This window comes from Lichenostomus cassidix, chromosome 10 (genome assembly GCF_008360975.1).
Source record: "Lichenostomus cassidix isolate B80296 chromosome 10, HeHo_3.0, whole genome shotgun sequence".
Taxonomy (NCBI): Eukaryota; Metazoa; Chordata; class Aves; order Passeriformes; family Meliphagidae; genus Lichenostomus; species Lichenostomus cassidix.
Genome location: NC_139491.1, coordinates 17,425,494 through 17,449,607, shown reverse-complemented (window position 1 = coordinate 17,449,607; position 24,114 = coordinate 17,425,494). Strand labels below are relative to the sequence as shown.

Sequence of the window (24,114 nt, the reverse complement as noted above, 5' to 3'; positions counted from 1 at the left end):
TTAGCAAATCAAAATTTTATACACTGTTTGAAAACAATGCATAAAAACATGGTTATACATTTTCTGTTGTTCAAGGAACATGAATCCTGTGGTATCACTTGCCTTTGCAGAGTAACCCTCCCAATCTACATGTGCAGCCACTCAAAGGACACTTCCTACAGTGGAATTATGAAATGGGTTTCATAAACAGGAGAACTAATTCATTTGGGAAACCTAGTTAGAAATCTGGAGGATTCTTTCAAGTAGCAAAACCATGCAATGCTGGTTTATGCTGTTTCCAAATTGGGATTTAATATTTATTCCCTGCAGGATCTATCATTTTTCAGACTCACATGATGCCTGATTTACTCAGAGCTTTGGGTGTCACTAGAGCAAAAGTTGTAATTACCTGGAAGGGTCTTTCACTCTAACACAGGTTCAGGTGGGAATCAATTTTAATAAGAATATTATGTGAGCAAGGGCCCTGAATAACTGAGATGCCTTAGTCCACTTCTTTTGAATTTCTATTATAATATGTACCAGCTAATGTAAAGCTTTAGCACTACAGGACATCATATTTTCAAGAATATTAGGTAATTTTTGAGAGAAAGACAAACTGGATAGGATAGCTTCTTCTGTATTTTTATGATCTAAGAAAGATTTCTTTAGATGAATATAGAAATACTTAAAATTTGAAAATTGCTTCAAGTAGGAATTAATTCAAACATACTTTAAAATAATTTGGTGTGATTTGGCTGCTTCAGAGGTTGAATGACAACATGTTTCAGCACTGGGGAGATTTAATGCTGTGTGTTCTTTATAACAGCTCACCAGTACAAGGTCTCGTCATGGGCAGCTGAAGGATAATTTCTTTTTCCGGTTTTTCCTGCAGTCCCGCAGTGTTCACCCTGAAAACATCAGCAGTGCAATATTCAAGTGACTCTTGTGCTCCCCTGTGGACAGGGCACGTTTTCCTTTAGCCCCTGTGGCCTTGGCTGGCCCCAGGCCAAGCTCAAGAGCTGTGCCTGAGTCTAGGATTGCTGAGAGCTGAAACCTTAGGTGGGGACCAAGGGCATTCACATGTGCCAAATACCAGCAGCTGCTTTGGCATCAGCACTGCCTTCCAATAAATGGGTTAGAAGCCCTTGGAGTTCTCCATCTTGAAAGAATCACTGGAGATAAATGTATTAAATGTTGTGCTAAAAGTCCTGTTATCCCTGTGTGGCAGTTTTACAGATCTTTGTGTAAGCCCACATAACAAATACTGTACTCTTTCTTGCTGTTGGTTGTATCTTCCTTTTACTGAAGCTTTTCCCCTCTCACTTCTGTGCACATAGTTAGGGATTTATTTTCATGGATAAGCATTAAAATGCTAATGAATTTTTATGAGTAATCTAGAAAGAGGAGTAATAGGACATATAGCTAAATCATACAAAATCAGCAGAAATTACAGACTCACTTCTGCTTGATAGAAAACTGTAGTAATAAGAGGAGTTTTAAAAATGCAAATGTGTATTTTGACAAGTATACTTGTATTTTAGTAAAGTATTAGACAAAAGTGAACCAGGCACCCTGAAAAAAGTCTGTCTATAAAAGAATTGATGCTCCAGATTAAAATGGAAGGAGAGCACAGAGGAAATTAAACAGCTTTAAAAGAATTATATAGTTTTAAAATAGATACGTGACAACCTCCCCTCAGAATAGGGAGATACTGTTGTTTCTTTCAGTGTGGCTCTGGTGACTAATTTGGGATGGGGACAAGTTCCTTTCCAGACTCTTCATTACCAGGTATTTGCAGAGAAAAGTGGAGTTCTGGAAAAAAAATCACAGATAAGAAAAGTTTACTTGAAAAAATATAACAGAAAAGGTGGGACTTATAATTAAAAAATACACAGAATTGAGAAACAAGCCAAGTAGGAAAAGGAAGCAGTGGCAGTGTACGAGTTTGGGAGTGGAGAAATTGCTGAGAGGAGAAACAAAATGAATGCAATAAATCGGATATAACTCAGAGTAATGGGATGAAACAGAGAAAGGGCATATTTGGTCTAAATGAAAGGAAAGACTTCTTGCCACAAGAGCTAATAGGTTGTGGCATAATCTCCCATGAGAAATAGGGAAAGTGAGAAGTGGCAAGTGCTGGGCACATTTGGAACTGGAGTAGCACTAACAAATAAATCAGCAGCGTCTCAGAAGGGCTGCCCTCGTTGTTGTGCTGACTGCTGCCCTCCCGAGCTCCTCCCGTGCCTGCTCTGCACTGCTCAGGGTGTGCCCATGGCCGAGGCAAAGGCACACTGGAAATAACAAAATCTCTCTTTATACCTGTGAAGCTTCCAGCTGCAGTTGCAGGGATAGGTTAGAAAGCCTGGGCTCTGTCTGGGGGTGCTGCAGCACTGGGAGAGCAGGGCAGGAGGAGGAGGAGAAGGTTTGAGAACTGTGGCTGTGAGCCAAGGTGCTCAAATAAAGTCAATAATGATGATTTGTGGCAGGACTGTTCCTTTGCTGTTTGAGTCTTTTCTTTATGGCTCTACCAGGAGTTTGGTGGAAAGTGTTATTGGGAGCCAAGGGAGCTTAAGGAGGCAGGGGTTTGAGATTTTTTTTTCTGATGGGAGAGGAAGAATACATGAATGAAGCACGAAAATAACTCTGCAGTTAAGGCACACTTATTGGGCTCACTGGGCTAAAATTAACTGCTAGAAATTATACTTATCAACTAGCCTGTAGGAATTCACTGATTTTCCTAACTGCTTGGTAAGTTGACACACAGATTTCCACTCATTTGAGGCTCTATGTTCATTGGAAGGTAAACCTTCTGGTTGTCTAAAAATATACATGCAGTTCATACTAATTGGGGAAAATGCTTCCCTTTTGAATATCTGACTTCTGTGAACAGTTTCTCTGTAGCTTGGAACTTAAATGCAATATAGTTGTCTGCTTGAAAGAAACTTGAGAGAAAGTTGCATGATTAAAAAAAAAAGATACATATCTTATGTGTGGTGTCTGATCTTACAGGGAAAAGTATTGTCCATCTAAATCACATTATAGTTACTTAATTATTTTTCTAGTTGTTCAAGTAAAGGTTTTGTGGTCAAAGTCACTAGGAGTTTTTTCTGTTATGCAGTCTGTTACAGTAGAAAATGTTCTTTACAGACTAATAGTAATTGTGTTTATGGAAGACTTTCCATTTTTTCCCACATGCAAAGTGCTTGCAGTACTGGGGAAAAAAGAATGAATTATTTCTTATTAACTAGAGTTTCATCATCATCATCATCATTAACAAAATCAAGATGATCAAGTAAAAACTGCCAACAAAACTACACAAAATTAACAGCTTAGAGTTAGAGAAGAAGATCTTACTTGCTTTGTTGTAAACAGATAGGATTAAACCAATGTTCCAGGAAAGGAGAAGAGTGTAAGTTCTAAAATGCTGGATGTGCTCCAGTAAAACCCCAGTCATTTTCAAACTGTGAGAATAGTGGTAAGATGGTATTTAAGTGTAGAATTCTGCTAAGTGCAAGTTCCAAGTGGACACCTAGGATAAAGGGATCTGCCTAAGCTATTTTATGCATATTTATAAACCAAGCCTTGGAGGTTGTCCGCTGTTGGAAAAGTTTGTAAAAAAGAGCAAGTACCCATATAGAGATTGTATCTTTTCTAAATCATATGCAAAACAATATAGCTACAAAGGTAATAGCAATAGATAAAGATGAACTTTATTAAAATCCCTATAACTCTTCAGTCATTCAGAAAACATGGTGTTCAAGTGTATTACCTGTGTAGTACTTGATATGTATATATGATAATTGAAAAATGTAACACCTGAGACTTTCAACTCCTGCTCTAGAGAGCTCTCTTCTGTGCATGAGCAGTGAAATGCTCATTTTTCAAAGGTGTTCAACATGATAAGTAAATGTATTAAGGACTTTCACATTGACAGAATCCATAACTGTCACACCCTTTATGTAGCCACTCCTTTAATTTCTGTTGATTATCTCCTGTGTTTGTGTTTCTTCAGAACATAGCAGATAAAATTGCATTCCGGGCTGCAGGAGGACTGACTGCTCTTGAAAATGTTCTTCAAACGGTGACTTCTCCCACCAACCTGAATGCAGCTTCACGAGTTCCCTTTAAGTAAGTATGATGGGTCCTTCTTCTGCCACTTAGAGTCACTAGAATATTCATTTCATATCTGCTGCTTCACTGCTTCTTCTTCTCCTAGTCCCGTGTTGAACTTCAGAGCAAAAAACTCTGCTGTTCTCCATGCCATGGAAGGTGAAAGACATTTGCACTCACCCTCTGGTTTCCTGACTTCGTGATTTCGAGTTATGATATAATTGAGCAGCAGTTAATTGTACAACAAGAGAAAAGACAAAACTGTGTTTAACAGAGGAGAAGATACATATTTTTAAAAGTCTGTCTGTAAAGATCTCTGGTGGAAAGCAGGGGAATTTTTTAAAGGGTTGTAATTCACTGGAATCTGACTGCTTTTAAAATTAAATAGTTGTAAGCTACTGCTAGCTGAAAGGGCTCCTACAAACAGGTACATCAAAATTCTTGTGGATTAGAGAAATTCCTCTTTATAGAGTGTAAGAATGGAAGGGTTTAAATGTCTAATCCCTAAAAAAGAAGGTGGTGGCTAAGCAGAATTCCTGCAAAAACTGGTAAGTCAAAACATGCTCTTTTTTCTGATATCTAACTGTGGTTTTTATACAGTCAAGAGTGCATAGGTGCTTTCAGAGCAGAGCTGGGCATGGTTCTAGTACAAGAGGAGCCAAACCCAGGATATCCTGGTGTATACCACTGTCATCATTTGTTTGTAGATATTTTGTAATATTGATATAATTGGAATTTAGGCACTACACGGTAAGAGTTTGGATTAAAACTGGCTGATTATGTGTTACAGGACTAAGTGTGAAGTGCTGGTGAGGAGCACTTAGGGAAAAACATGTTTTCAGTATCTTGGCTTCGCACTTCTAAGAGAATAAATAAAATTCCTGCCTTCACAGCCATGCCAAATGCACTTGCTGCAAGTCCAGCCAGTTCCACTGGTGAGCAGTCCTGGGTTGGGCCTATGGTGAGCAGCTCAGGGACAGCCTTGGGGCTTCTTCATTTGCACAGTCTCTAATTTTGAGTTATCTCATCAATGTGGGATAAACTTCACAAGGGACAGGATTGCACTGTGTGCTCACATAAAGGCTAGTCTAAACTGAGCTTTAAATTCTTAGAATGTGCACCTTTTATACATCTTTGATTCTCATTTTTTCCTTTTAGGAATAGTCTTGCTTTGTTTGCTTAGAAGGTTTGAGAACACTGTGTTTACATTACTGAAAACATTGTGTTTGAAGTTCGTTAGACAGTTGGAGGATGTATTAGTTCTCAAAGGAGCTTGTGTGCTGGTAAATAAAACCCATGTCAGCCACATTTGTGTAACAGGAATCACATCCCAGGAGCTGATCAGAGGTTCTCCTCTCTCTGACAGTCTCTGTCTATCTCATACCCTTTTCAGACCAGTGGTCTCTCAGATTCCTGAGTTTGTTCATGACTGAATTATAAAAAGAATATTTGCATATTTGAACAATTCTCTAAACATTGTTTTATTAACACAAGTTTTCCTCTAGTCATATTTCCAAAAGAAATATGGGGGCAGAAAACAGATTAGTGTAAACTCTTCTGACGGCATTGTATGATAAAAACATCTTCTGAAGAACTTTGCTCCACTCCTGAAATAGAGCATTTCATTCAACTTCACAGCAAATTGCAGTCTCCAGTTTGTAGGCATCTGAAAGTATGAAAGTTGGGAAGTTATCCATCAGGTTGCACATAATTTGACACAGGATCCTGCTCTCTGAAGCAAACTGCTCTTGCAGGCTTGTTCTGCAAGAGCCTGACTGCTTGAGTCTGACTTAGAGTCTGGAGTCTGCTGGAAGTGGCCCAGGGAACTTGGTGTTGCTGCATAGGATGTGGAGCCTCCTCTGTTGATATTTTTGTGGTCTTTTTGGTGGAGAAGAACGTTCTGTGCAGAATCTGTACCTTAACTGTCGAGAACAAGGAGTAGTTGAAGAGGGTGGAGCTTTCTATGAGCAGTTTGAGCCAGGCACAAACCATGTTCATGGATATTGGTATGGGCTCACTGAAAGGATTTAAGAAGTTTTTCACATACAGAGTATTTGAGGGAGGTTCAGAACCAAAGGACAATCATAGAATATATTTATTTCTTAAAACAAGGAAGAAAATTCAGATCACATTTCTCATTTAGTTTTGAAACGAGTTTGAAGTTACTTTTCTTTCTTTTGTGCAAAATATCATTTACATCCTGATTTCTTGAACTTTGAAGCTGGTGAAGCAGCAGTTTTCTCTGTTTAAAGACAAAGCAAAGTCCTGTGGAGAGAAGCTGAATTAAGACTTTCCATTAATTGTCCTCCAGTCTTCCCCCAGCCAAATATGCTTTGCTAAAGGACACCACTGTACTTCAGATTGTTTGTGGGTTCTTGCAATGTTTAACCGTTTGTACTCATCTTAAATTGGGAATTTGTCTGTTGCTTTGTGATGAGGATAAGCTATTTACAAGTAGGTGAGGAGATTACATGGGCTATTATCTACATCTCTCTTTCTCCAAAATCCTGGCAGTATGGTGCAGCTCAGAACTTTAATCCCATGTCTACAAGATAAAGCTTTATTATCAGAAGATTTAACAATATGCCTGTTGTTTTGTACCACTGTCCAGCTTGGTAGTTAGAGCAGCAGGATGGGAAATGCTGTGAGGAAGATGTGACATTTATGAGACAGATGATACATTTGGTGTTGGGGCAATTCTTCTCTCTTTCAAATAAATCACTGGAAAAGGAAAAGAGAAAGCACTGGGTTATAGTAAGTTTTATTATTGGTGTTAACATAAAAATTAATGTCCAGCCACATTATTTCTTGAAGCAGCATTTTGTAATTTTCCAGAACTTGTCCAGTTCTCCACAAAATAAGTCAAGGTCAGCAGAATTTCTAAAGGTTTCAGAGACTTATGGTATTTTTCTTACACTTCTACTGAAAAGCAAGTGGGAGCTGCACAGCAAAACAATTCAATGCCTTAAGATGAAAACCAGGAGAGGAGTCTCATTGCCTTGCAACGGGCAACTCATTTAGCCCCCTTGTGCCATGGTGTGTTGGTAACCAACCTGCTAACAAATGAGGCTTGTAGGGTTTGTTTCACTAACATTTGGGAAGTATTTGAGTTCCTGGAGTGACCAGTATTTTAAAAGAGAAATTGGCAGTAGTTGTGTAAGGAACAAAGTGGGGCTCTTGCCACAAGTTAAGATAGGATTGAAGCCAAGTTTAATGTATCTTCTATATTCATTCAATTTCTTGCATAATTTATATGAGGCAAATATTATCAGGATTAAAAAGCTCGAACCATACTTACATACATAAAAAGAAGAAATTAGTACCCCCATAATATTTTGGATAGCATCGATACAAATTACTTTTATCAGTAAGAACTATTTTGAACTAAGAGCAGGTTTTATAGTTCTCTGTCATTTTTACTTGGGTTTATGAGCATACACTTCTTAAGCTGCACTGTTGCTGTTCATGCAGTTTTATAGGATTGTTCACAAACTTTTTTTTTTTACTTAAAATGCAGAGTAAACTTATTTTCCTGTGAGGTTATCCCATGTAAAGGAACATACTAATTTCTTAACTTACTAGAAACAAATTAATTGAAAACTAGCAATTGGTACAAGGACATAAAGACACTCTGAAGAGAATGACCACTGTGCAAGTTCAACATCTGAAACCTGCAGCATCTGTCTCTTCCCATGACTTATTCCTGCTGTCTGGTTTAGCTGGATTTTGGGCTCAGAGCTCAAGAATAAAGCAGCATTGCCCTCGTGTGCAATAAAAGAACAATAATTTGGTTGTTGAAAGCAGCTCTGTGAAATGTTAGGAAACTTTCAGATTTAAAGCCAGGTCTTGCATGAAATAGAAGATAGAATTTTATCTTCTATTAATTGAGACTAGGCTTTGGCTGGGGCCCATTTTTTAATTGGATATCCTTAAATAATATAAACTACAGACAAAACAGTAATTATTAATCTCTGGGGGTTCCTGTTTGTGTAATAGACTCAATGACTAAAGTCTAAGAGTCTTCAAGAGTTAAAATTTATAATTTAACCTTAAAATCAGGGGGGGTTTATTGTTGTTTCAATCCATATTCTTACCTTGATGGTTCTTTACCCATTCCACTCTACAGCTATTCTCTGTGCACCTTTTTTCAATAATATTTCACCTCCCACTTCTTTGCAGCTCAGCAGCTAATTACCAATACTGATCCCTTTCCACATCAGAGTGCTGCATGATACTCAAACTGGTTCAAAATGAGCAGTTTTCTGCTGAATTAACACATCCTAAATTTGATAATGTTTAGTTTTTTGTTATTGCACTGCCAAATTGAGCTTTTAGGGTTATTCTTTGATAATCGAAGGACATTCATTTGTAACCACAGAAGCTGTAAGAAAATGGAAAAGCTTTATCTTGTAAACAGGTTACTTGTTATATGCTGATGATGCCCTGATTTTTGTAAAGCAAAAGTTGAGTTCTTGCATCTGCATCCTGGTGCACCATCATGGATTCTTTTTCCATGGTTGCATACTGTTGATGCCTCAGTATTTTTAATAAAAGTTAACGTTTGTCAACTTGTTTATATCAGGCAAATTGAGGAAATGAAGATGTGCTAACATTAAAAAAAATCACTTGCAGACATAAACTGTTAAGATCTGGCTTGATTAAAATGAATCCTCCTCCTTCGTACTCACGTAAAATAAATATAACACACAGATGCATATTTTTGTCTCGTTTAAAGACAGATTTCTTTTTTGGCTCAAAGCTTGCGTACCATAAGGAGTGTTTTTATAATTGGATTTACTCTGGAGGAAAGCCTTGCATCAGAGGGCAGCCTGGCTGTGGGGTGGAGTGAACGTGCTGGCGGCCAGAGCTGGAAAGCTGATTTGGGGGTGTGATACAAAGTTTAGAGCAACATCAGTGATCAATAACCACCTGCTTCACAGAGCCTCCTGCTTCAAGCCTTTGGCTGGCTTGGGGATCTCTGGAGATAACAGCTTTGGAGTTAAAAGCAGTTAAGAGCTTCCAAAAGGGAAGAAAATTATGGGGAAACGCATTGGGTTTTTCATCGTGACGAGTTTAACATGTGGTTAAATAAAGTTGTGGCTTTGCCATTCGCAGCCCCTCGCTTGTCTCGGCAGCCTTGTGCAGAAATGGTGACAGTTGACAGCTGTTGTTCCCTTAATAAGATTAAAGTAAAGAAATTAGTTGTGCTGTCTCTAATCTGCCATTTAACACTGCGAACCACCTGGGGACACTTCTGTGCTGACACTGCCTGTGCTGAATCCTAGGCAGGCCGTGGAAGCGAAGCAGAGTTGAGCGCGTGCCGTGATCAGAATGTGTTCAGACGAGCTGCTGTTAGCAAGCTTATGGTATCAATTAAATCAACCCTCTTTATTGTTGTGAAAAATTAATTTGACATCCATTTGCTCACAGCACCTTTTCAAACGCATTATCGGAGTCTCAGAAAATGTTGGTACTCTTTGTGACATGAGGTTCAGCTGGGAAATACAAGAGCATGATGCATTCTTACAGTGGAATTTGGGCTTTATATAAAGTGGGAAGTTTTTGTGTTTTCAAGTGTAAAATAAATGATCCTGTTAGGAATTAGGAATCCCATATATCAAAAAGCATTTATTGCAGTGAATTAACTAAATCACCTCAGAACTCTGAAATGCTGTCAGAATTAACCTACAAGTTCATATTTGACACTTTGGATAAATTATAATGTTTATATTTAAATAGAATTGATCTTTATTTTAGAATAGCTGATAAAATGACAGAAGCTGATTTAAAGCCTCTTCTCAACAGAAAAGAGACTAGCAATAGAGCTTCTCCTCTTTCCTTGTAAACACACCTACAAAAGGGAATAATCTTCATGAAAGGTAGAAGTAGATGCCTAGTGAAAATATTTTTCAGCATTACTGAGGGAAGGGAACCAAATACCTTTCTGTAGTTAGGAGGGGAAAAGAGAACAGTGTTGCAATGCTTTTTTAAAAATGCATGCTAAGCATACTGCTTGAATTATCTATAGGTGTTATCCTTGTAGGGTAAAAATTAGGTGAAATAGATGAAAATTAACCTGCTTTTGGTCAATCAGTAATTATTTATTATTGTTTCTGCATCATAGGAACTGCAGATTGAAACTGATTTAATTAGGCAATAGAGTAAAATTAATTACCAGTATAGTTAAATTAATGTAACTGGTAATAAGGTGATACTCAGAAAAGGAGGAAAAGTATAAATGTTCATTCACTTCTTTTCTAAGTTCTCCAGCTGAAGAGAAGACAATCCAGCCATACCAATGAAAAAAAATTTTACCCCACTTTTTCAGCATTTCCAGCTTTCCTGAGCTTGAGAAATTCAATGTATGTACGTAAGATGCTTCCATTTCAGCTCTGGGGAGCCAGGCTGAGTGAGCAGATGCCTCACCAATGAACCCAGCATCAGGAAAGCCACAGTCTTTATTGTGTAAATAATTTTGTTGTTTCAAAAAATATTTTAGGAGAAAGATAAAGCATAAAACTCAGCTCCAGAAGTATGTTGAATTAGTCTGCAGCTTGTTCTGTTAAATACCAGCTTTGATGATTTCAGTGCAGTAACTTGGTGTTTGTTGCAGTCCCACTTTTGTATGACCTTTCAACAGTGCTCATAATTTATTTTCTTCTTTGGAGCTTATTTGAACTTAGTCACATTTTTTCACATGTTGAGAAAAACCCAACAAAGCAAAAGTTCTTTTCCTTTTGGTTTACTTTAGACAAACAAGTAGAATGTCTAGCCATCTGTATTTATTATTGGCTGTATTTATGGTGCATTTGTGTTGTGTGTCTGTGTGTTTGTGTAGTAACAGTGATGGCTTTTTTAGTAAGCAAAGCTCAAGAAACAAATTTTTTGTTTATTCTGAAATAGGATTCTCTTCGTAAGATTAATCTTCTCTGTGAGAATATTCTCTAGGATTGGTCCCAGCTTCCCTGCAAGTCCTGTTTTGAGAAAAACACTTTAATTGGAGCAGATGGAAATCACTGCACGAGATGCAAAGAGCAGTTGTGCATGTGCTGGTGATTCTGTGTTCTCACCATTGCAAAGCTGTCAGCTCTCCCCCCAGCCATAGGTGTAGCTCAGCTGATGCTGCTGGAGCTGTGCATTAGCACTTGGAGACTCTGTACGGGAGGGGTGACAATGTGTCACTAGAGTTTCTGGGACAGAGCTTTCACCTGCTGGGGTTTGCCTGTTCCTTGGTCATCCTTGCATTGGAGCACAGGGAGTGCTGTGAGCTTCTCCCTAAAGCTGGTCCTGCTGTGCTGGGAGTTGCTCTCAGTTACTTCACACAGGGGTTGGTCTTGAAGGTCCTGCCAGGAAACAGTTCATTGTGTGCTATAGCTGTAAGCCACACACAAAAAAATAATATTACCTGCCCAAATGATGAAATTGGCTCATATTCAGTATCAGTTTTGATAAGAGTTTCGAATAGAGAAGAGTGCAGTACCCATAGAGTGCATGGCTTCTGATAAGTATGGCTTCACTGTTTTGAAGTTATTTATTTCATTTAAGGTATTAGTTCTGTTTGGAATCCCAAGTTGAAGAAAATGAATGTGAATTGCTGAAAGGTTGTTTTGTGATGTGATGCCATTTGTTTGCTTTTAATTTACTGAAGAAAGTAAATTCTAATTTTTCTTCCCTTCTGATTTTTTAGGTCACTGTGCAGTACAGTAAGTGTTTACAGCCTCACCTGCAGCAACTGCATAGAAAACTGCACCTATGTTCTCTTTAGTAATAAGATCACTTTTCTGATGGACCTGTTGATACACCAGTTTACGGTAGGTAAAATAACTTTTTTAATTTAGAATTTTTTGCATGCTTCACAAACACGCTGAAGTATTTAGAGTGTAAGAACACCAGGAGGTAAATAAGAATAAAGGCTTGAAAGATTAATATTGGTTTGTTTGTCTTTGGTGGCTGTATCTGTTATACTCTGTAGAAATGGATAGATTTGCTTCTCCTGATAAATTCTGCAAAAGAATATGTACCAGGAACTCTAGTGAGTGGATATTGTTCTGTCTTTAATGCTTTCTGAGGTTGTTTTCTTTAATTCACCCTATAGGAATATTTAAAGTATAGACTATAATGAGCTGTCTGTGTGTGTTTGATTCTTGCTTGTTTCAGTGTCAGGAATCTAAGTCAGGTCAATACATTTGCCAGGGTTTGATTTGCTGAAGTGCTTAAATAAGGCTCTTTAGCGATGAAAGTTTTAATTTTCCAATGTTTCATTTAATTTGAAATGTCATTAAATATTTTATTTGAAAACTCATTTTTAATTCATAGTGACCTGCTCATCATAAGATATTTAGTCTTGGTTTTCTACTTATAAATTGTGTGTATGTATTTTCATGAGCCAAGCAGTTTGTTAATTGAAAAGTTATGTACATACTTTTAATAATTTAAGGGACGCTGTTAGAATCAACAAGCCATAGGACTGTTGATGAACACTTTAAAAAGATAGTCCGAGGGTCCCTGACACAAAGAAAACCCAAATGCAACCTGTGCATTCTCCTCTAAGCAGCTGCCAGCTCATTGTTCCTCAGCAGATCTTTCCAAGAGGATTGCAGGTATTAGGTTTCAGATGTGCTTAGTGAAAGGTGCTGGGCTGGGCTGGGCAGTGCTGGCTCTGCAGGGCTCTGCTCAGGGGAATTACCCAGAGGGGAAATCCTTCAGCACCTCACCAGTGACAAGGCTGGCTCTGCTGCCAAAGCCCTGTCCTGCTCACAGGGAAGTGCTGTGGAACGACCTGTACCTTTCCTGAAGGAATACAGAGGGTATTTCTTAGGCTGAGTTGGCCACCTAGAGCTCAGAGATACTACAGAAGGAAAATTTACTGCACTTAGAGCTCTTTTCAGTCTGTTGCCAAATACTGCCCTTGAATTGCAGCAAAACTGTAATTAAAGCTTAATGTTTCCCATGATCCACAGTGGACTTTTCTTTCCTGTACAGAAAGTCTCTTATGTTCTCTTAATGCAGAATTGGCCCTTAAACCAGGATATCTTCATACTTCCATGAAGTGCATATTTGAGTACAAAACGCAAAAACAGTGCTGCTTTTCTAACCCTGATTTTTCTCTCTTGAAAATATAATAAATCAGATCAAGTTTGAATTTTTCTTTTTTTTACAAAAAAAGAAGTGTACAAAATGAGAGCAGTTCTGAATACCAAAATCCTAAAATATACCCCCAGAGACTTTTAACTGCCTCCAGTTTTCCTGGTTGGATGAGCTGTGTGATGCAGCCTTTGCCCATGTCATGTGTATTTCCACTTACTGTTGGAAAATAAAGCCCAAGTAATACCAGTAGTAATAAATGAGAATGTATATTTGCAAGATTTTAGCAAATTGTTAAACAAGTACACCAATATTTGCTGAATACAGAAACAGTACTGTTTTGAGAAGTATTTCAATATAATCTTGAATACATCCAGTATGAACCTTATTTTTAACCAGTTTCATGTGGATTTAGCTTTGGGTTGAGAGGGGTTTTGTGTGTGTGACATGCAGCCTGTCCAGGTTAATAGTTTAAAGTGTCCTGTTTAGACCTTTTTTTACCTCCTACCTAAAGGGACTGGTAGGAAACCTTCTGTAGACTTAGCTCTTTAGCTTCCTTAGCCTCCTTAGCTCAGGTAATGCCTAAGTCAATGTCTGTTCAGGTCAGCACTGATGTTTCCTGATTGCCATGATTCCATTAATTAAACCTTCCCACCTACGTTAATACAAGTCTTATGCTGGAGTTGTAACTTCATTTATTTACTGCTATCTCTGCTCTTCTCTGACTACTATAGCCAAAAGATGGTTGCAAAATAATTGCAGCTTTTCTAGTTGTCTTTTTTGGAAGGTTTCACACCGGCAAAAACAAGTAATATGGAGCTGTAAACATGTGAGGATAGTTCTATATTTTGGAGGGTTTATTTCCAGTACAAGCTGCCTTGTACTTTTCATGAAGATATCTGTGAAGCCATATATATAAACCATACCTGTCTGTGTGATACGATCACTGTGATTATTTTTAAGGCAATCTTTAAATGCATAGTATCTGAAAATTCTAAGTGACATGATTAGTGAATGTGCAATGAATATTAAGTAGCAATAAAACAAATGTAGGGATCAAAAGCAAGTTGTTTGTTACTTTTTCCTTCTCCAAAATACAGTGCTTAAATTTGGACTCTGTTTTAGGTAAGTGAGTTTAAGTTAATCTGGCTATCTAGTCACAGGAAAGTAATTTTTCTCCTCCATTTCTTGCCTGGAATGTGCTGCCATTTAATTTGGATACTTCAGAATGACATTATACATCCTATTGCAGTTTCTTAACCAATTGTGGTCAGTTTTTTTAGTCCTCTGCGCTGCATCAAATAAGGCAGCTCTGTGTTTGCACTGATAATAAGAACTGTGCAATCCTTGGCTGTTGTAGTCCATTTTGAAATTACATCTGTGTCCATAGGGTTCAGCTGTGTGGCACTGACAGTTCCCTTAGTCCCTAATAACAAGCCCATGTGGAGAGTAGTAAATCCTGGAAACAGGGCTGGAGTAGAAGAGGTAATGACATGCTAAAGCGTTTAGGGGTAGGGAGTTTAAAATTGGAACCATCACCTGCACCATAGCAAGCCCATGCACTTCCTGGGCCATTTCCATTTCTTTAGTTCACTAGTTACTTTGTAGAAACTCTGACATCCTACTGGTACTTCTGTGATATATTTTTCAGATTGTTTTTGAGGCGAGCCAAATGACTACATACACAAAAAGCGCCAAATCACCACTATTAATGGGAGAATAATACAAAATAAGTGACCAAATGAAGAAAAGTTGAGCACTTCAAAAGGACTGAAGTCTTTCCATTTAGGTTTCCCAGCTCTACATTTAAAATTGTTCGTGGCTGTGGAGGTTTATTCCTTTTATAAAATGAAAACATGAATGAGTTGTCAGTTGGACCTCTACGTTGCTAACTGGAAATCATTTGGTGTTTTTTGTTAGCACAGAAGGAGAACCTACTCTGATCTGCAGGGGTGTTTTGGTGACATGAGTCAGAACAGAGTAGCATTTTCAGCTATATTAAATGTGTGCCTAAGTGCTTTACTGGACTGGGGCCATATTGTGCAGCATCTTACAGGATTAAGCCCAAGATGCTGGGCAGAGCTGAAGAGCTTATGGCAGTTCTGCACAAGCATGGGAATCCCTACACAGGGAATTCACTAAGGAGTACCTTATCACTTGTATGGAAACAGTAGAAGAGCTGAGAGTCAGGTCACCAGAGTGTTCCAATTCAAGAGCTGACCTTAAAGAAGGTAGGAGTCTTGGTTAGGGCATAGTCAGCCATCAGAAAAGCTAAAATAGCATTGAGATGTTGGATGTGTCAAATAATTGGAAAGTAGTTAAGTATTTCCTGATTTTCCATTATGATTTAAAAGTGTTTTATACCAATTACTCAGCAAATCAATTTTAAGTATGTAATCACACCTGTAGATTTGTGTCATTTAAACTGTTAAACCTGTTAAACCTTGGGAATGAGGAATGTTTTAACATTTACTCATCCAATGCCAGTGTTCAACACAATTTCCCTGAATATCATTAACTCCTTGTATAATCAACTCAAAGAAACCAGAGCTTGAAAGCTTTCATAATTACACTATTAAATCTTAAGATTTCCTACCCCCTTGCTTGATATAATAATCAACAAGCAAGCACCCCAATTAATTTTGCTTCTGCAAGCAGACCAATTAATTTTAAACATAAATCTCAACACACTTTCACACTATCCCATTAATTACTTCTTTGGTAAAAGAGCTGATCTTTTGTCACTCATTTGAGTTAGTATAAAAGGAAAATCTTAAAGGAATTAAGTTCAAATTTACTCCTTTTCTATTAAACAGTATTTCCTTCTATCTCTTGACATACACTGTATAACAAATCCCATTTGTTCTCCCTTTATATTAATACACACAAGTTTTCCCAAAAAACTGAAGAGGAAAAATAAGCTCTGCGGTAAATGACTGTAACAAGTGCCAGATCTATTTATTTTACAAATTAGGAAGAACAGGTTTTTTTCAAGGTGTGGACTTGTATAGCTAAAGGCTATATCTTTAGAATGTATATTTCTCCTATGTACATTGAACTAGAAAACAAAAACAGATATTACCTACTCATAGTACTGTTCATTACAGCAAATGGAAGGTTCTGCTGCAAGATATTATTAAATTTTTTAAGAAATAGCATATGTAATTTTTTATCAGGTGAAAAAGCAGTGAATAGCATTTGTTGGCAATTTTTAAAACTTAATGTTCTGAGTACAAAGTCACCACATTTAAGTTGATTTACACATTGCAAAGCTTAATCCATCTGTTTCAGTGAGCAATTGGTATCATTAGGCATGAATTATTTTAGTCAACAAATGTTACTGGAGCAACATAGTATTGTTTTTCCTATTGAACTTGAATAAGCAGCTAAAGACTTCTCACTTGCTCTCTTGGCTCGTCACCAGCAACAGACCATTACAATGAGTTTTAAGTACCAGCACAAGGCTCAGAGCTAATGAATAATAAAGAAATGTGCATGTTGTTCTTTGTCACCAAGTGTTACCAAATCCCTCCTGATACCTATACGGCAGGAACGCTTTTCACTGACCTCGCTTGCCAATAAGGAGTGTAAATGATTTGAAGCTGGAAGGAAAATGACATTTCAGCCACTATTGATCCCTAATCTCTGGGTGAAGCCTTGGGCTGTGGCAGAGCAGGGGCTCCACAGAGCTCTGGGGGTGCATGGACCCAGCAGCATCAGCCATGGGATGTTCCAGGAGCCCCAAGTCCTGAGTGCTGGAGCTGTGCTGCCAGTTCTGCCTCTAACACTGACTGCAGCACTTGCACACACACTCCACTCACTGTTCGATCATAACAGGGCAGGATTTCAGCTGGATAAATTACCTTGGACTGCAGAAATGGAAAAACTAAATTAATTTTTTTAAAATTATACTCTCCATGAGGATTTCCGTCCAGATCTGTATCCTGCATATAGATTTGTCCTCAGATTTACGTGTTGTACAGCTCAACTTCACTTTTTTAGGAGTGGGCTCTAGTTTAATGATTTAGAAAAATGAGATTCCTCTGAGGTCTGTTCAGAGGGAACTGGGTGTTGTACTTCTGACATGATTGACAGGTGGGTCATGACCTCTGATGGCCAAATGCAGTGGTCATTGGTGATGTTTTATGCATAAGAACACAATCATACTACTCACATACTCTGCTGCTATCAGGCTTCCTTAGTTCTCAGACACTGCATTCTTTGACTTGATTTATTCTGGTCCAGCTTGGATTATGTGCTTTACCTTATCTTGTACCTGGAATGGTTCAATGTCCATCAGCACTGCTAGAATGTTACTTTATTATTACTTTTGGTGTAGGCTTATGCAAATTTCTAAATGTTTATCTACAAACTTTGGTTAGTTTTACTGAATTCTGGTTGTTTGTGGTTTTTTTCTCTTTACTTAGGTTAGTGTTCCAGATGACCATAATGCTACTGCAGGCAGAAGTGTAAATAAGCAGGTATTTGAAGGTTTAACAACAGGACTTCTGAGGGTAACTGCTGTGATTTTCAGATGTCTAATCTCCAGCTTCCCTGATGGAAACAACCACTCTACTGCACTGAAGATATTACAGGAAGTGAAAAGTAAATCCTCACAAGTGGAGGCCTTCAGCAGCAGAGTCCAAGACCTAATCAGGTTTAAAAAAAAATAATGAAACTTTTCTAAGTATTCTTTATGAGAGAGAAAGCAAATGACATTGATTTAAGAGAGGAATAAACTGCTTTAACTCCTAATGGAGTAAGAGTAGTTTGTGTGTGTAGTCAGGAAAACTGTTGAAATGTTACATTCTCAATCTAAAATGTTCTTTAAAAAACTGCGGACACAGAAATACAGAAACTCAAGAATCTTTTGTTTTGGACTTGTTTTTTTGTGTTCTTTTCATTTATTTTCTCTCCTGGTTGCCTAGGAGCCAGCTTCCATATTTTCATTATTTTCTCTCAGTTCTCTATGCTAACTATGCTAACAATGAGACCATTGCCTGTGGTCTCCCATATCACACATGCATCCATATAAGCTTATCATGAAATATACCCTTCCTATTATAACAATTACCCAGTCATTCCTATAATCTGATCTTATAATATAGCTGCATTTTTATAGCTAAACCTGAATATATTAGTATATATATAATTAAAACCTATTTTATATATATAAAACCAATATATATCCAGTGGTGTATTAGTCTTGCTAAAAGCATATTGTTTCACTAGTAAACCATATAAATAGTTATCAGCAAATTATCATATAAATAGTTGTGTGTCTTCAGCCCTTTGAAGAAATTAAATCCTTCTTTATATGCTACTGAAAAGATGTCCCAGTGAGCATTCAGACTTTTCGAAGTCTGGTGTGATGGTGATGGAGAGAAAGAGGACAGCTGGAGGAGGAAAGCAAAACAAATAGTTGTCATAGATACCAGTGACCTCTAAAACTTTAGTGCTCTCATATAACCCTCCTTCTCCCTAAACAGGTTTTGATAGAGTGTGAAATTTCAGGATGTTGTATTCTGCCCATTTATGAATGGGAGGGTGGGAGGTCTGTGCTGAACAGACATCTGACACTGACTAGGCCAAGCACAGGCATACCCTAAAGATAAGGGGAGACATGAGAATCCAACCAGGTCCCACACCTGAGGCACTTTAGGGGATCTGGTTATAAATGGGGAATGAAAGGCATGATGACAAGGTAATAGTGCAATTAGGAAAAAAAAGAGAGAGGACATTTTAAACCAGTCAAAAACAGACAAATTCTGTCATTAATGAGAATCTTTCACCTCCAGGTCATTGTATCGTATGTCATGGGGAGTTGATTAAGTGAGAGTTTTAGGAAGATGGGGGAAGAAAAAGGAACATTGAAAAAGATTTTTTTTTTCTATTTGGGACTGTTAGACCTGATGCATAAACACCAATTATCTGTGTGCTGTCTGGGTATCAAAAGGGTAGCCAGGTTATTTCAACTGTGCTCCTGTGGGTAAAAAGAGATGGAGGCAATAGATTAGAGAGCTTTGACATTCCACTTGTCTGTATGCTGAATTCCTCAAGGAAAGGAGTGCTCCATGCATCTTCTTGTTGTCTCCGGATGCCAGTGAAGAATAGTCCCGGCAGACTGAAAGCTCTCATCCATTTCCTCTCTGCCAGAAGGGCAGCTGCTTTGTACCCAGGTGTGGGTGTAAAGGAGGGGGACAGTGGGCACAGTTTGCAGGTGTCAGTCACTCTGTGGAAGTGCTCCTAGGGAAGAGAACATTGGTGAGAAAGGTTGTGCCTTTTTGTGAGTCACCATCTATCAGTATTAGCTCTGTTTTATTTAGTTCTTCCTCTCTCCTCCAATTTCTCATAGCTATTTCCAGCACTCAGCATTTCTCTGTGACTGTGATGTATCTAACACCCAGCTCTGTTCCTGGAATTATTCCACTAATGCAGAACTTGTTTATCACCTGGATGATCAGGTGGATTGCTTAGATCAAAATTTGCGAGAAATTTAATGCTGGTAACCTTTCACATTTCTAAATAGAGCGGGCAAATTTACCTGCACAATGAGCATGCAGTTAATAAGCTTTGTGCATCTTTAAGTGTTTTTAACTGCTGTACTTCAGCAGCTTTAAAAATCTTCCATGCTGCAGTTCAACTTCTTGCTTTATGTCCGGTGTATTTTTATTCTTAATTCCTTCACTTCTTCCAAAAGCTTTGTGTCAGTAGGGTGGATGTTGGCTGAAGGAAGGTCTCACTTCTAACCCTGAAGAAAAATCTCTCTTTGAGCAGCAACAGTGGCTGAAAAGGATGAGGTTTTCTTCCCTATTGTTAAAACCCGCTGTTTTTCCAGAATCAGGCAGTAAGATGTTGAGAGGGAATAGCTATTTTTAATAAATATTTGTTCTGTTTCTGTGAGAAGCATTATCTGATCAGTAGATTTTATTTAATAGAATTAGTATTACTTAATAATGTTCACCATTGAGTCAAGTCGGAGTGGTTTAGACATGATGTTAACTTAGAGCCAGTGGTGTTCCCTTCTCAAGGAGCTTGTGTTCTGAGAGCCATCTCTGCCAAATGGACTTGAGGAGCAAGTAGAGCAGCTGGTAGGGCAGTTATAGCAGGAACAGGGGGGTTTAGTGTGGACAGTCAGTGTGAGAACAGTGGATCATTTGGTGGTGTCTGAAGGGGTTGCTTCCCCATGGCTTTTAAGTGAGGTGGAGGCACAGGATAAAACAGCAGTGCTTCTGATTTTGTCAAGAGGTTTCTCTCACTTCATAAGAATGGAGGAAAATGCAAAGAAAATTAGGGGGGAAAGAAAGGGAGTTGATTGCAGTGGGACCTTTGTGTCCACAAAGAGAGTTGATCTCACCTAAGTCAGCAGAATATGGTGATTGAGATGGGCCAAAGTCTGAGAAGCTGCATGTTTGTGGTAGAAAAGGAAAGTGGGTGAAGTGAGGTGATATCAGCAAAGTGACATGGAAAAAATACATCTGTGCACAGTTTAAGTGGAGTTGATAATGATCAAAGTATGAGAACCTACTGTGGACAGGGAGATCTTGGTACAAGGGTGAAGAGCAGATGTTTTTGGCATAGGTTTCCAAGCTATTAGAAATTCAAAGAAGGCACTTCAGCAATTGTGATCTGAGCATCAGCAATGATGATCTGGTCAACTGTAATGAAAAAGAAAGGAGTTTTCAGTTTAAAAAAAGTCACTACTTTGTTTTCTCCGTATTGAATTTGATTGAGTCCTGAGGAGGTGTTTTTGGTCCTGATCCCTCTATACTGATGGTAGAAGGTTGCTAATATTTTGCTAGTCCCTGAGATGTTGCATATGTATATATAAGAGGGGAACAAAGCCCAACAATTGGGCAGTAGTTGCTATGATATATGTATTGCAATAAAACGTTATCTGGGCAACATCATTGTCTTCCTGAGTTAGTGTGTTCTACAGAGTTTACCTCTTGATGCTATAAAGAAATTGCGCTGTTGCAGAGCTATCAAGATTATTATAAATCATTTAACTATGGCAAAATTCCATTGTCCTTCCAACAGTATGCTAAAATAAACATTTACACTCCTCTTTCATGTACAGTATAATACAAATTATCCTACAACAGACAGATCTCTTAACAAAAACTACTGATAGTCACAGAAAGCCAGATCTGAAGTTATTGCAATTGGAATTGTTTTATTGAACCTTTTCAGAAAGAGTATTTAAGAAATCACAGCTTGCATTTTGTGTGGTTTGCTAGTAGAGAAGCACAAATTACTGCTTTTGCAAAGTTACCAAAACTGGTGTGGAACTATTTTTTGTGATACACCTTTTCCTCTGTTTGTAGTTACATGGTGAACATAGGATTGGTGGACAAGCTGTGTTGCTGTTTCCTGTCTGTTCAAGGCCCTGTTGATGAGAACCCCAAAATAGCAAGTTTTCTGCAGAATGCCACAGCAGTGTTGCATGGAATTTGCCAGCTGTGTTTTGCTGTCAATGGAAGGTGAGTGCACTGGCTCTGTGAGCTCAAAATGTGTTGGTCAGGCAGTGGTATCCTGCTGAGGCTGCCAAACTGAACTGTCCCACTGTAGGACACACAGGAATAGCTGGGAAAGGGACAGTGCAGGAGATTCACTCTGTTCATCCTCTCACCAGCAAACTGTAATAGTTACCTGCACTGATTCCTGTAACTCATTTATCAGAATTGCAAACTTTTACCTCCTTTACTCATCATTCCACACAGGGTTTATCACTGATAGTTTTAAGTGTCCAGTCCTAAGGACTTCAAGAGGTATTTTATTATCAGCTAAAATCAACTCTAATTGATTTGTCTCTAGAGCAGCCCAATTCAGCTCTTGTTCTTTAAAATACCACCAGTCAGTAAGGGAATACTATTTTCTATAAAGAAAGCTATTACTAGATTTGTCAGGGAATTATCTAATTCAAAATGTTTGTTGTTGTAACCTAACCAAGGTTGTGGGAAGTGTGCATGAGGTATGTGCCTGCCAGGAAATCTTCTATGGTCTAGTGTAGGACAGCCTGACATTCAGGTGAGAGTCAAAATTTCAGAGCTTTGGGCTGCACCTACTAGAACTACTACCATTACTGTTACACATTTCAGGAAAAACCAAGGCTGGCAGAACTTTACAATGCATTCCTGAAGGGTAAAATGATGCTAAGGTTGAAAAACTAGAGCTAATAAAACACAGGATAAGAAACAAAGCTGTAGGTAAGAGCTGTTGCTGGTAGCCAGGGACACAGACACATGGAAAAAGAGCTGCAAGAAATATGAGCCCAAAGAGACCATCCCAACCTTACTGAAATTTCCCTTTCTGAAAGCTGCCAACTTGACATTTTAAATTCCAGGAGAGCGCTGCCAGAAGTCACATACTCACTAAATAAAATAATTTAAAAATCACCCTTCTGTTAGTGGAATAATAGCTCTAGCTCAGAATGAGTAATACAATATTTGCAATTTCTGGAGCAGACACACACTTCACCAAAATATTGGAGATCTTTGCACCCCAAAATAGTACAGCACTGCACAAGTACATCCTTCAAGAACATCTGTTCTTTGTAACAGCAGAACAATTTTGGAGGGTTGAATGTTTTTTCTTCACAATTACACCAAGAAGTATCTGATCCTACCCCCTCCATAAAGAGCAATGCTTTGGATTTTATCCAAAGGTGCCGGTTGGTCATGATTTCCAGGTTAGGTTGTTCATTTGAGCATGAAAAGAAATGAGAGGAATGAACTTGGAGATTTCAAAACTGTTGTCTTTCACTTTCAGATCAAAAGCTTTGATGTAACTGATTAGAAGGGCAGTTTAAATCACATGTCTTTCATCACCTGAGCCCACTCTCGTTTAAGCAGTGAATGCAGAGTGTAATTCTGTCGTGTTACAGAAATCCTCGGTGTTGGAGGTGATTTAAATGGAAAAAGGTAATGCCAAACACAGATTAAGGTGGCAGAAACAGCTCAAATTTATTGAATTCTTAAATATGTCACACTACAGTACTACATGGTGTGTGATACCTGATCTGCAGCACAAAAGGTGGCCCCTCTGTGAGAAATACAGATGCCTCTTTCATTCCTGGTAAATGGTGGTAGGAGGCAATGCAGCCTTTTCAGTCAGCTTTTCTCATTCTCCAGCTCAGTTGATACATGCTTGAGCACCAAACCAACCTGCCTGTTGCACCCCTCTGTACATCCAGCCACCAACCACTCTGATCAGCAAACTTCTCAAGTGGTTACTGAAAAGCCCAGTAAGTCTTAGGAGTGCTCTGACACTGTAGCATGAAAGGAAGTTTTGCCAAATCAATGGCAGGCTTTTGCCATTGTTGAAAGAACAATTTTGAAATGTTCTTTTGGTATATTCTCCTTTATATGATGGTTCCAGGTTGGAAACTCCTTTATGTACTTTGATGGGAAGGAAGGGATGGGGGGTGAGCTGCATAAAATTTTTTTTTTTTTGGGTAGAACTTTTTCAGGCTGTTTTCTGTCATATAAGAAGTTGTCATTCCATATTAAATTCATGAGAGTGCTTTCATAGAGTGCTGTCTGTTCTGTGTGCAGACCTCAGCATGCAGCATTGAGTGGCATAATGGGAAGCTGACACAGGACAGTAAATATTGGGTGGGGCAGCAGGACCACCTCAGGGCTCAAACCAACCCAGCACAACAATGAAATCCTTTATAAGCTGTGGGATCCTCCTCCTGTGCCTGCAGACCCCACCAGGTTGTTAGGAACTGTACTGAAACTGTAATTTGCCATATCCCCAGAGGGCTAGGAGTTATTGTTTAAAACTCATGTTTTAAGCAAGTAAAAGATCCTGTCCTGTGGGTACAAAGTATGTGTTGTGTCATTTCTAGAGCTCTGATGTAGGAAGAGCTGGCAGTCTAGACTTTCCTGTCTTCCTCAAAAGCACATCTCATGAAACTCCCAAATTCAGCAGAATATT

The 24,114-nt window shown here is 38.5% G+C and overlaps 1 protein-coding gene across 2 annotated transcripts in view; it reads left to right on the top strand.

The window, feature by feature from the left end:
• The window catches only part of SCAPER (S-phase cyclin A associated protein in the ER), a 135,630-nt gene that overhangs the window by 81,536 nt on the left and 29,980 nt on the right, over positions 1 to 24,114 (top strand). For both annotated transcript variants that reach the window (XM_085070949.1, XM_085070948.1), the window contains exons 24-27: positions 3,992 to 4,107; positions 11,777 to 11,900; positions 17,601 to 17,830; positions 21,501 to 21,656. In XM_085070949.1, coding sequence (XP_084927075.1) covers positions 3,992 to 4,107; positions 11,777 to 11,900; positions 17,601 to 17,830; positions 21,501 to 21,656 — 626 coding nt within the window. The remainder of the gene's footprint in view (positions 1 to 3,991; positions 4,108 to 11,776; positions 11,901 to 17,600; positions 17,831 to 21,500; positions 21,657 to 24,114) is intronic.